At 36.8% G+C, this 14,302-nt stretch overlaps 1 protein-coding gene across 4 annotated transcripts in view; it reads right to left on the reverse strand.

Moving 5' to 3' along the window:
* The window catches only part of CDKAL1 (CDK5 regulatory subunit associated protein 1 like 1), a 390,780-nt gene that overhangs the window by 87,642 nt on the left and 288,836 nt on the right, over positions 1-14,302 (reverse strand). For all 4 annotated transcript variants that reach the window (XM_021389320.1, XM_021389318.1, XM_021389319.1 and 1 more), the window contains one exon: positions 2,605-2,667. In XM_021389320.1, coding sequence (XP_021244995.1) covers positions 2,605-2,667 — 63 coding nt within the window. The remainder of the gene's footprint in view (positions 1-2,604; positions 2,668-14,302) is intronic.

Genomic DNA, 14,302 nt, shown 5'->3' on the forward strand with positions numbered 1-14,302 from the left:
CAAGAGCAACTAAAGTACACATATTTATGAATTAAATAATGCAGGAGCTTAACTACTCTTCCTCTGTTAACAGCAGGGGCAGAATTTCTCCCAAATTTCCATGTCTTTGGCATGGTAGAACATGAAGGCCCTGCCCCCCTTACTGCTTAACTGAGGCCTCAACTAAGTACGTGACAAGACTCCACAGAGGAAATGGAAGGAAAAGGAAATCCTTGCTTTCTCTCTCAATACAAGACCTGGTTTTTCACCTGGGAATGCACAACCATAGACCTTTAAAATGCCTTTTCCAATACAGTAACTTGCACTGTAAAGGCAAATACATACTGAAGAAGAATTTCAAGAAATAGCTGCTATCTCTACCAGTTTCCTGACCAAGCATAAAGTAAGGTAGTAAGGTTAGTGTAGTCACTCCATCAAAACATCATTTTCTGGTTTAGTGAGTGAAGCATGAACTTGGAAGAATGAACTTTTTTCTGATTAGTTTTTCTCTTTCCTATGTGATATTCCATCACAAAAGCATGGAATGCTATCAACACTCGGTAGACTGTTCTGCTCCAATCATTGTATTTCATCTGTTTTAACTACTACAACCAAACCATAACTTATCCTTAAGTTTATCCCTTTTCTACTCCAGAAAAGGACTCAGAGAAAAGGCTGTTACCAACCAACTAAGGAAAATGGAAGTCAGTAATTCAAGTAATTCACATCATGATCCTGTATTACCAACACTTGCATAAAGCAAAATCTCCTCCTTACACTTATTGAAAATAATCTACAAAATAACAGTCCCCCCAAAACCCAATCCTTTGTGTGGCATTTAATCAGATAAAACATAACTTCAGTAAAACTAGTAAAACAGACTTTTTTTTTTAATGATTCCATTTGTCCTGCTTTTTTTTTTTTCTTTTGCGCTCAGATGTATATGTGGAATGTGCTTGGAAACAGCAAAAGAAAGGAGCGTCAAAAACCACTCATCAGACAATTGTGCTATTTTTAATAATTTATTATATGTCCTAAAACAAAGATCAAAGGGGAATATATCCAAGCATTTATATTCAATTCCACCTTACCTGATGACTAATTTGTAAAGAGCGCAAAAGTCTTCACAACTGAAGCCAAAATCATTTGAGGATACTTTGATATAATGCCACAAAGGATATGAGCAGGAAGGCAGCAGGAGTTACAAATGGCCAAGGTCCATTAAAAGCACTAATAAAAGAATACTGGAATTTCCTTGTTCTATGAATAACAAGTGTTTGACACAGGAGAATTTCAACACGGAGAAAATATCAAAGCTTCTGGTTCATCAGTTGCCTCTCCTTATTAGATATTAATGTCCTTACTATTACATATAACTTAAAAAGCTTCAACTCAAAAAAATAATGATCCCGTTCAAAATCTTGTCACACTGATTTCCTTTATGCTTCATGTTTATCAATTTTCATAGGTCCTTAACTTTTGCTTTACCAGGTCTCATAGACAATTGAAGCTGATCTATAAAAAATACTTCAAAGTGATGGATTTCACTTGAAATGATATACAATTAATAAAATTACAGAATAACTACTGTTTGACAATGTTTTGGGTTTTTTTTGAAATAGTAAATGCTGAACTAGGTGGTAACTGTAGAACACTCATAGCAACAACCTGTCTGGTGAATTTAATCCACTGATATACAGAGAATGTATTTATTTCTCATAGATGTTTGTATAGGTATACACACACTTTGCATGTGTTCATACATACAGACAGATGCACATACATACACTCTTCTGCTATCTTCTTCCCCCAAATATGAAAACTCAGCTCTTTTTTCCACTGTATGGTTACACATATATACTTGAAAAATGACACACACTTTACAAAACAGAAGCAAAGTCAGTGATGTCATACTGCTGACAAATTGTTGAAGAATCTAGTCCACTTGCCTAAAAAGGTATGCTCACAGATGTATCCGAGACAGGACAAACTCCTTGAAAATATTTACAAGCTTTCCTAACTTTCTCTTCAAACTGCTTAATGCATTCTTTCTCATGTCTACATAAAAGCATTACGACAAGCGACAGCACAGAAATGTTGTAATGGCTGCCTTTCAACCTGATTTTATTGTCTCTATCGCCTGGTGACAACGACTATTTTTTCTTTTCTCCCAGTCAACCAGGAGGCTGTTAGCAAAACAGCATCTTCCAATGATGGCTTCAGAATCAACAGATAATTCATTAGTATCATGCATCTCTAGGCCTAATTGACACAACAGTGTAAGTATCATATTCAGAGATAACATAGTTTCTGAACAGAGAGAAAAAAGAAGGGAACCAGATACCACAAATGGTCGCTTTGCGCAATTTATTGACAATCTATAAATCATACTTCTAGGAGGTTAAAGCAAGTCATTCATTCCAGAAATCAGAAAATGGAGCTTTTCAAGCTTGGCTTAAAGAATCAAAGAAACATTTATATGACAGCATAATTTAAATAACATGAATGCACTAATGCCTTCAATTTTCAATTTTATCTTATTTTTGCACTAAACATTAAATATAATTACCATGAATGTTTGGAATTATTCTTAATAATAAATGTAGACAGTATATTTTTTCTTACCTTATGATCATATGGATTGTATGAATGAAACAGCTGGGACAGATCCTTTGTTCTTTGCTTTTTCTGAAAAGTAATATTAATAAATAAACCATATTAGATAAAATAGAGGAAAAAGAAAGAGACTGCAGGTTTAAGAAGTTGCATGCAGGTACAAATTCTATTCCCACTTTGTTAATGGAACAGTAAGTATGACGAGTAGCATATGCAAATTAAGGACACTAAATATCACAGGAAATGATTAACATATATATTAACAATGCTAAGAACATATCCTTCATAAAAATAAATAATAATATATAGAACATCAGAGGAATGTGTAAACAATCCTTATTTAATTTCTGAACAATAAAACAAACTGTTTTAGAATATAGATAAAGTTTGAAGATTAGGCTCCAATCTTGCAAGGACTCGTCTGCTATTCTAGTGTTTACTTGCAGTCTTGCCTTTTAGCAGATTGAGTTTAAAAGAAGGCAGTTTAAAAACAAATCATATATTATTTTTCTATCTTTTCTGATGCTAATACTCTCACTGCCTTGATTGTTGAAAATTAATAGGCAGTACTCCATTTAATGCCAAGTCAAAGGGAAAGAGGTTCTTTCTGTTAAGAACAAAGTTCAAAGACAAAACCTGCTTAATCCAGTTTCTACTGAAATCAATGAAAGACCTTTCAGTGATTTCAGCAGATGTTAAACAGAAATCTCTCAGCTGTATTCTACAGAGGGGAGCATTGGAAAAGGAAAAAAACAAAAAACACTCTTCAATACAGAGATGAGTCACATGTAAGTTCAGAGTTCCATTGTGTCAAAATCTATGTTAACTTAATTCATAGCTCTGGGGGGCAGAGCATTCCAAGTTGGAAATTGTAAAGAGGAGACAAGAACTCTTTGCTTGCCGTCTGTCCCATTGTCTTGTTTTAGCCATCTCTTCAGCGAAAGCAATTTTCCAACTAACTGGTAGGATCTGGCCATGTTTCCAGCATGCTGTTAACTAAATAGACAGCTGAACGACTGCACTTCCAGAAACTAAAGGACAATTTAGAAATTTTTGATTATGCATTTTCTTATACTTTTATTTTCTGTGAAATGTTCAGATGCACTTAATCATAGAAGCAGTAATTTTAGTTACTAGTACAATTTATGACAGCTGCATAATTTCGACTTATTAGAAGTATCAGACTAATATTGCTACTTCTGTGAGCTCACTAACACTGTTTCAGTAATTGCCACTAAAGAGACAAAAAAAAAATTACTCCTATTCGAAGAAGAGTGGTGAATTTTGTTTTCAGTATGGAGGGCTGCTTCTCTTATGGACAATTCTACTGCAGTAATACAGTACACCTAATCATAGAATCATAGAATCATATAATTAGCTAGGTTGGAAAAGACCTACAAGATCATCCAGTCCAACCATCTACCTACCACCAATAACCCCACTAAACCATGTCTCTCAATGCTAAATCTAAATGTTTCTTGAACACCTCCAGGGTCGGTGACTCAACCACCTCCCTGGGCAGCCCATTCCAGTGCCTGACCACCCTTTCAGAAAAGTAGTATTTCCTAATGTCCACAATACACCTAACCGGCCTTGCTTCTTCTGTGAGTTTACTGAGCAACTTTAAAACTAATGAGAGTGATATTAATAAAGACATTTTTGTTAGTGTAGAATTTCTCAGCGACCTAATATACCAAAGAGAAGATCTATCTTAGTAAATCCCCATTAATACCTGTTTTACTTTCAAAGGAATAAAGACATTCAAACAAAAGCTTCAGGTAGTACAACTCAAATTCCATTTCTACCCTGCAATGACTTCAATCCTTGTACAGTTATGCACAGAAACAGTGCTTACAATACTATTTAAAAGACTTAGAGAAATGCCATAATAAATTGAAGAGAGCTATCAAAATGATCATTTAAAAGTTGCTTAAAATTAATTTAATGTATAGTCACACAAGAAGTATTTTAATGAGAAATCTGGAGATCTCTACTAAAATTTCTAGGAAAAAAAACCCAACACAACAAAAGAAAAAAAGAAAAAAAAACCAACACAAGGAAAAAAGAAGTATAATTCTTGCTTTTTCTTACTGAAGACTACTTCCCTCATATCCGTTTTGATTGCCTACAAAGTGATTTTGAATACTTTCACTGAAGTAGCTTTAGTAAATATCAATAAAAATTTATCACAGAAAACCCTCCTTCTTCACCCTCACACTCTAGACAAACTGCCATTTACAGACTCAGTTGGACACAACACATAATGAAGATGTCGTTTGTTAGACAACATTTACCATCGTCTTCCATTTTTGTATTTTAGGAAATCACTCACAAAAGGTAGAAGTTTTGCTTTTGTTTGTTTGGTTGGTTATGAAATCAAAATGTTCCTGATTGAGAAAATGCTGAAAATTCATGAAACAGAGGAGCATGAAATGTTGTTTCTGGAGATACACCTGAAAAAACTCACCCAGTAAAGTCACAGGATGTCCTGAATGCTTAGTTCATCTAAATCTAAACAGTACTTTACTGGGTTGTAGGAATTTTGGATAAATTGAGACAAAATGTTTCAATTACAGAGTTGAGATTGACCAGTGATAATTTGTGTCTTTCTAGAACACCAAGTTCACTCAACTTGGATCTATTAATAAAAAAACACAACAAATATAAAACACTTATAAGTGTTTCTAACATTTTTAGAGATCAAAAAACAAGAATAGAGTATAAGCTGCTATAACGGTAACCACTTCAACTCCTTAAATGAAGACTAGTAATTGTAAGTTTTTTAAATGGAGAAAAGACACAGTTCCCAGCTCACCTGCAAAAGGAGAAAAGCACAAGAGCTGCAGCAAAGCAGGCCTCTCCACATCTAGACATGATGCGAAACAAGGAGACAAGGTCCTTCTTTCTCTTCCTCTAGGGCACTATTCCAGACACTAAACCTTCTGTCTTCCTTTTAGCTCTAGGCTATTGATAAGCATCTCCCCACAACTTCCCTTGATGCAGCTTGACTCCTATGTCTCTCTTCTCACTACTAATCCAACATCCCTTTCATAGAATAATTAACAATAAAGAAAGTATGCGACTGTGCAAACAATTTTTCACTTCTCTGCTTCAATACATTCTTAAAATGTTAAATTATACTTGAGATATCACACAAACTTTTTATCGTTGCCATTAGCTCAAGAGGTATGTAAAAGACTGATGAAGAATAAACGAAAGTGGACTTGCAGGACTGAGTTTAATACAGTACAATCACATATTTTACACAAGGCCAGGATGGAAGGCCCTCCTCAAGCACAGCTATTGTAAATGAATTATTTCAAGATTATTACTAAAATACATGCAAGTAATCAAGCACTTCTCAAAAGACAGGCAGTGTTCAACATGCAATTGTAAAATAAAAAACAAGCCAACATCAATTAATGATATTTCTTAAAACAATATACATACATAATGTCAGTCTCAAGAAAACAACACATTACTATAAGGATAAGGCTGAGGTTCTTAATGCCTTCTTCACATCTGTCTTTAAAAGTCAGACCAGTTATCCTCGGGGTACTCTACCCCCTGACCTGGAAGTCTCAGATGGAGAGCAGCATAAATCTCCTATGATTCAGGTGGAAATAGAGACCTGCTGCTCCACCTGGATGGTTAGAAGTCCATGGGGCCAGATGGGATCCATCCGAGGGTGCTGAGGGAGTTGGCAGAGGTGATAGCTAAGCCACTTTCCATCATTTATCTGTGTTTGTGGTCAGTCGGAGAGGCCTCAGAGGATTGGAGGCTTGCCAATGTGACTTCCATTTACAAGAAGGGTCAAAGGAGGATCCGAGGAATTACAGGCCTGTCAACCTGACCTCAGTGTCAGTGAAGGTTATGGAGCAGATCACCTTGAGGGAGATCACACGGTAACCAGGGGATCAGGCCTAGCCACGATGGGTTCATGAAAGGCAGGTCCTGCTTCATCAACCTGATCTCCTTCCACGATCTAGCAACCCCCTCTGTTGGATGAGGGAAAGGCTGTTGATGTGGTCTACCTTGATTTCAGCAAAGCCTTCGACACTGTCTCCCACAGTATTCTTCTGGAGAAGCTGGCAGCCCATGGCTTGGACAGATACTTTCTTTGCTGGGTAAAGAATCGGCTGGAGGCCTGGGCCCAGAACGTGGTGGTAAATGGAGTTAAATACAGCTGGCAACCAGTCACAAGTGGTGCTCCCCAGAGGTCAGTGCTGGGGCCTGTCCCATTCAGTATCTTTATTGATGACAAGGGGATTGAGAGCACCCTCAGTAAGTTTGCTGATGACACCAAGTTGGGAGGAAGTGTCAATCTGCCTGGAGACAGGAAGGCCCTACAAAGGGATCTGGACAGGCTGAATCACTGGGCTGAGGCCAATGGGATGAAGTTCAACAAGACCAAGTGCCGGGTCCTGCACTTAGGCTGCAACAACCCCAGACAACACTACAGGCTTGGGGGAGAGTGGCTGGATGGTTGTGTAGAGGAAATGGACCTGGGGGTGTTGGTCGATGCTCGACTGAACATGAGCCAGCAGTGTGCCCAGGTGTCCAAGAAGGCCAATGGCATCCTGGCTTGTATCAGAAATAGTGTTGCCAGCAAGAGCAGAGACGCGATCATCCCTCTGTACTCAGCACTGGCAAGGCTGCACCTCGAGTACTGTGTTCAGTTTCAGGCCCTGACTACAAGAAAGACATTGAGGCTCTGGTGCATGTCCAGAGAAGGGCAATGAAGCTGGTGAGGAGCCTAGAGTGCGAGTCTTATGAGGAACAGCTGAGGAAGCTGGGATTGTTCAGGGATGACCTTATCGCTCTCTACAACTATCTGAAGGGAGGTTGTGGTGAGGTGGGGGTCAGCCTCTTCTCCCATGTCACTAGAAGGAATAGCCTTAAGTTGCACAGGGGAGATTCATGTTGGACAATAGGAAGTAAATCTCTGAGAGAGTGGTCAGGCACTGGAACGGGCTGCCCAGGGAGGTGGTGGAGTCACCGACCTTGGATGTGTTCAAGAAACGTTTAGATGTTGTATTGAGGGACATGGTTTAGTGGGAAATATTGGTGATAGGTGGACAGTTAGACTGGATGATTTTAGAAGTCTTTTATAATCCTGGTGATTCTATAATTACGTGATTATTTTCCCTGTTAGCATACACACATATAACACATACCTTAATATAAATATTTTCTTTCTCTGACTGATTTTCTGGGCTTGAGATTTTCTAAGTTCTTATTCATAACTTTCAAGATTTTAAGGGGACATCGGTCACTTGAGATGCATATTATATACTTAAAATATAGTAACAATAAAGGATCCCTTTAATCCCTTTCAGAATAATAAACCAATAAAGCCAAGACTTACTGAGCTTCTTGAGGTTTACTTTTCTTCCCTATGCAGTGATTTGTGGCAATAATGAAACATTTTAAAATGCTTGAAAAAGACTACACTGCGGACCTAATCACTTAAAGAGCAAATAGAGCATTTTGGTTTTGTTTTTTTTTTTTAAAGAAGCATAGGTTTAGCTTCTAAAACCATAAAACATTTTCTACACAACAGCTTACCAGCAGGAAACTTTGTACTGAATACTCTGGAAAGACAGAACTAAATTTAAAATTTCTTTTCCATATAATACTGTGAAAATAGGGTGAAGCTAGGGGTATCCTAACAACGTATTTTCATAAACAGAAATATTAAATAAGCTGGGAAATGAAAAAACTATACTGAATACTAAACTCCATGGACTCACACAAGTATATTAGACTTTTCTGCTGATTTTCAACCCTACCTGGTTGATAATTACCTGTCTTTCATATAGTATTAATGTAACCTGTAAATTGTTTGCTTTCCTTTAAACATGGCAGGTCTATAATGTTTAGTGTGAAGGAGTATTCCAATATTGCTGAGATAATTTTATTACAGACTACATAGAAGCAGTTAACAAATGGAATATTCTCAGTTTTGCATCTACTAATAAAGAATTTCAAGATTACTCCCTGATATGAAATGAGTGAGGCACTGGTTCCCTTTAAGTTCAACATTCAGTTTTAATGTCTGTTATCACCTTCAAGGTTCATAATAATTCCAGTCAAATATCACTACAGATCTGTAGATTCCCCAAATTTCATTGAAGGTGTTAGCCTCAATTGTATCATCAGCAAAATTCTCGTCCTTTTTTTTTTTTTTTTTTCTGCTTTCATCACTTACAATCCCTCTCTTTTGCATAGTGCTAGAACTGAAATAAAATATAATTTTGCCTCAGGAACCTGGCTTGATTTCGACCTTATAAAGCATCTCACACACTAGAGTGTGCTACCAAACAATAGCAATGATTTTTTTTTTTTCAAACAAGTCTAGAAAACCACACCACTTGCTTGTATACTACATAATGGATTAACTAATTTAGAGATGAAAACACACGAAACTTTGTAGCCAAGGCAGAATTCAACTACAATATGAATTGTATACCTATTGAAAGTTTTGGTTAAATATTTCTTTTAATTTATTATTTATGGAATCACAGTTTATCGTTCAAAACTCAAAAGACAGCAGGAGACAAAGAACAAAAAAGTGGCAGCCAGGTTACAAAATGCTACCTGGGAGAATAAAGTAAAATATGCAGTTTTACAGTATGAAATATTGTATACAGGCAGTGTTCTTGTAAACATAATCCACGGAGTCCTGTATTTTATAAGCACCAAGGTAAAAAAACGCTTTGATAGACTTCAGGAGAAGAAGGAAGTCACTTTGCAAGTAACTTCCCCAGTATCACAGTGTAACAGACACTTCTTTTGCAAGAGAAAGCAAGGAAATAGCAACTTTCTTTTCTGAAACTGCATGCCCAGTGCACATCGTGTTATGGAATTTAACTTCAGTAACACACTTGTTCAGAACAGCAACAAAGCTGTATCCTCACCCCACTCTGTAATTCAGTGATCACAAAATTACAAGGGCCTTAAGTAGTTCCAATCCCCAGAATTTTATAGAATTGAGTTAGGAGCATCCTATCAAAAGACACTGACTGGTTTAATTTAAATCTCCAAAGAGTAATTTGACAAAATAACAGAAAGATGTAGCATCTAACCAAGATATATTTAAATGCTTTGCTGGGAGATTCAATCCATAAATTTTTAAATCTCTGTACCTAAACCACAACTCAGAAAAGAGCCAAGTCATTGAAACTGCCAAGTTACCCAAGTAACTTATCCAAGTAACCCAAGCAGACATCTCTGGGGATTTCCCTGTAGGGGCATCAGTTTTAGCTCCGAGTTGAGTGCTCACTATCATACTGGCAGAGATCAAGAACTCTTCTCCTGGTTGTGAACCTGCAAGCAAGGTACAGTGCTCTGCCTCCACAAACTAGCACAATAGAGCACTGCTCCCAGCAGAGAGAAAGCAGGCCTCCTATTGCTTTCCCCATGCACTCTCCCACAGGCTCCCTCTTCCTAAGGCTAAGTTAGTTCTACTGTCTTTCCGATTATATCTGTAATGAAGCAGACAAAATCACTTTGGGAGTAGCAAGACTTAACCTACCTGCATTACTGTGTTAAAATAGACACACTTATCTGCTTTAAATATTCATATATATATATGTATCATTTTTAGCTTGGTTTAAGAAATTAATAATTTTTGACGTAACCATGCAAACGGTCACTTAGTGTACAGTATGTCATATACAGCAATTTATCTTAGTGTCCCAGTACGGTGGACATTTTTCCAGTCTGAATTAATAGCAGAATGAAACAGTTATAATTAAGATCTTTAGTCTTTGTGTACTTTATATATTCAGTGATCTTTATAAAAATCAAATTTTAAACAAAGTTTGATATCAACCCATACAATTCACGTTTGTTTTTTTTTCCCCAAACAGAGGAAGATATATAAAACTTCACACTCCTTTACTAAAAATATTTATCAAGAAAATAACCACAAACATTAAAGTGTATTCAGGATTATGGCAACACAAATAATCACGGATTAGCCTGTTTTACATTTTAAGTAGAGATTCCTATTTATGAAAAATACAAATGTTTTAAAAAAAACCAACAGCATAGGATCTTCATAAGAGTATGTGCCAACCTATTTGAAAGTAATTTCTTGAAGGATCAATTTTCCATTAAACTATGGGCATTGCAATTTTCTCCTTAACTCTCATAATTTCAGCTATGTAACAGACTCCACAAGCTCACATATTCTACACATTTTAATGAACTCCTATTCCTTCTAGTCTGAGTTCTTTAATTTAGCTTAGGACTAATGTTTGTTATTCCTATCATTCTTCAGAACAAAATCTCCCCCTTAGCAGAGGATAAATTACACAAAAGTTACAAAGAAGCCTTTCACAAAGAAACTGATTGTTTTAAAAAGGGCCTTCAATGATCATTTATCCTGTGGGGCATTACATTTTAGCTGTCTTCACTGGACATAGTAAGTTAATGCTCTTCTTCACTTCTGGTAGATTTTTATGTCTGGAATTCAAACTCAAATTTTGACCATATACCTCTATTTCTGTAAGGCGAGTATATTCTAAGGGTGCCACTGTAACTCATGTAGGAAAACTCTTTAGCTCAAAAAGATCTCATAGATGAAAGGTGTCTGACAGGAATTTGGTTTGATGTAACAGCTATATTTTGAATTATGCTGACATTGAATCAGAAATCTGGAAGTTATTGGTCACAAGGGATAGAGTGATTTGGAACTCTCACTTCTACAAAAATATAAAGCAGAATGATTCACAAGCTATATTTTAGTCATGAAATGATATTTATAAACACATTAAGCTTAGGATATACATGGGTTTATACATAAATCCAGGAGTACTGAACCTGTCTACAGTACATTCTTCTCCTTTTCATAAGGTGGTGAGAAATCCATGTCCTCTCTTGCACAATAGCTGCCGTGAAAACACCTAGCCTTCCAGCATCCCAGAAACAAGAGCAGAAGGATGGTAGCTGATAAGATAGAGTGTAGTATGGAATAGAGAACAGTAAAGGATGCTCAAATGCTTGCTGTGTGGAGAGAAACCACTTGCATACCTACAGGCACACAGACTGATCAAACATGCAAAAATTGGCCAATGTCTCCACTCCGTTTCATCTCAATCTATTATTCAGTCCTTTACTCTATTTCCAGTTGCTCAGCAATTCCAAATCCCACATGGATTTTCAGCCCACTGACAAGGGGTGCTGGTACAAATGCAGCAGAAGATACAAGTTCCAAAACACTCAGTGACCTGACTGACTGAGATGGCTCTGAATGGGCATGCTTAGATTATCCAAGACTGATGAAGTTCAGGAAAGGGTCACCAAGAACCCACCTAAGCACATTTCAGTGCCATTCCACAGCAGATTTTATGGACCATCATAAATGTCACATGATTTGTAAATAATGGACAAGCTCAGTCCCAGCTCCATGACAAAAAAAAAAAAAAACAAAAAGAATGAAATCAAATAGTGAAGGGGAGCTGCAGGTTTAAGAAGGAGAATTATATTGATAAGTCTGTAATGTTTTTTTTTGGAAACATATTTCAAACTGGATTTATGTCACAGGTAAATTCTTTTCCTGGAGTCTAAAATAACAGTTACAGATAGCCACAAAAACAAATACACTCAGCCAGAACCCATTTATGCTATACAACAAAGCTAATAAGTAGTAAATCTTAAACCATTTCAGTGACTTAATTAATATCAGACATGGAAAGACTATTAATTTGCTACCTGTGCTAAGTTCAAATTATTAAAATGAAATTATGCTTTCATTTGAGGAAGTTCATAACACCCAACACCAAGGGCTTTTTTTTGTTTGTTTTACAAATAGATTTTTTTATGTTCTGATGCATATATTCATTTTCATGGACTAAGTGATGGACAACATTCACCAATTCCTACAGCCACTTGCACTGTTTCCAGCTCTGAGCAGACTGGTTCATAAATGTACCATAATTCTAAACTAAAAATAATAATAATAAAAAAAAAGATTTCTGATATTACCTAACTAAAATGCAAGTACAAATGATAAAAAGCCACAGTTAAAACTTCCATGTTTTTTCTGCTTACTTATGAGTCATTGAAGAGGAAGGAAGGAAAGAAAATAGAAATACATATGTCTCCTTGTATGCACCCGTTCTATAGGTATCCATGGGTATGGATGGCAATGTAACAGAAAACAACAGGCCAAAGACAGGAATGTTACGTGTTGAAAAGACAGAATACAAAGGTTTTCCAAGGACTGAAACTCTGGAGCCTAGCAGTCATGCTGAATCTGTAGCATGGTCTCATCCAGCAGCAGCTCAGCACCACACAGTCGTTTGCTTACTCCCTCCCTTCTCAAAAACCCTGCCAGACCCCTCTAAATCTTACATTGCTCACTAGCATAAATATCTGACTAGAACCTGTAATCTGAAGTGTACAATTATCAGCACTATCACTTTTATGAATAAATGCAATAGGAAAGTGAAAAAACACAGACCCTATCAACAAATACAATTTGTAGTTACAGATAGTAATGACAACATACAAAATAGCATTTTGTAGTTTACACTTTTTAAGACTTATTTATTTGTTTGTTTTACAGAGAGCCCGTTGGAGGTAATTAACAACCAGACTCATCCCTCAAACAAAGTAATTAGCAGTAAGTGGACAAAATGGGGGTAAAAGCACTAAAGTTTCAAACAACATCTTGACTCATTTTTCATGTACATGTCTCAGCAAATCCCTCCAATTGCTTACAAATAAAAATCATTCTTAGTTTTGCTTAACTGGACTCTAACATTTGTCAAGCCTGGAGAGAGCATTTATAGTAAGCATAGCCTAACTGATTGTTATGAAGTGATGAGACCATTTAGACAGATGTCTGATTCTCCACAGACATTTTTTCTCCAGGAGGAACAAGAAAAGCTTGCAGCCTTAGCTGTCTTTTCAGTATCTATGGTGCCAGACTTGTCCATCTGGATTAGTGTCATCTGCCCTTTTAGAAAAAGATCAGTGCCTGTAAGACTTTCAAAGATTAATCATCTGTGTGAAGGAAAGATTCCATGTAGACCTACCGATTTTATTTTTTTTTCTATTTGGACATATCATAAAGCCCAAGTGCGACTTTTATCCAGAAAAGCATTTGAATTTACAACTTTTATCAAAACTATCCACTAAAGATTTGAAAGCACTAAATGTTACTATGCTCAGTACTCCACCAACTGTCCCCAAAAGTCACAGAATCATAGAATTACCAAGGTTGGAAAAGACCTATGAGATCATCCAGTCCAACCATCCACCTATCACCAATAGTTCTCACTAAACCATGTCCCTCAACACAATATCTGAATGTTCTTTGAACACCTCCAGGGTCAGTGACTCCACCAGCTCCCCGGGCACCCCATTCCAGCACCTGACCACTCTTTCAGAAAAGTAGTATTTCCTAACATCCAACCTGAACAGCCATACATTCCTCCTGGAAAGAGCTAACTCAAAAGGAACTGACAAGGCAAGAATGTTATTACTACAGCTGTGATACTTGGGCAGAACCACTGAAGCTATCTTGAACCAAAGTTAGAGAACTGGACTACACTGAAGTGGAACAGTTTGCACACAGCAGTAGAAATACTGCAAAGCTGAAATAGCAGCAAATAAACCCAGACTTCAGGAAAATATACAAGAATAACAGTTACCAAATAATACGTTCACTGGTTCAGCATCTGTAGTTAAATAA

This window comes from Numida meleagris, chromosome 2, assembly GCF_002078875.1.
Source record: "Numida meleagris isolate 19003 breed g44 Domestic line chromosome 2, NumMel1.0, whole genome shotgun sequence".
Lineage (NCBI taxonomy): Eukaryota > Metazoa > Chordata > Aves > Galliformes > Numididae > Numida > Numida meleagris.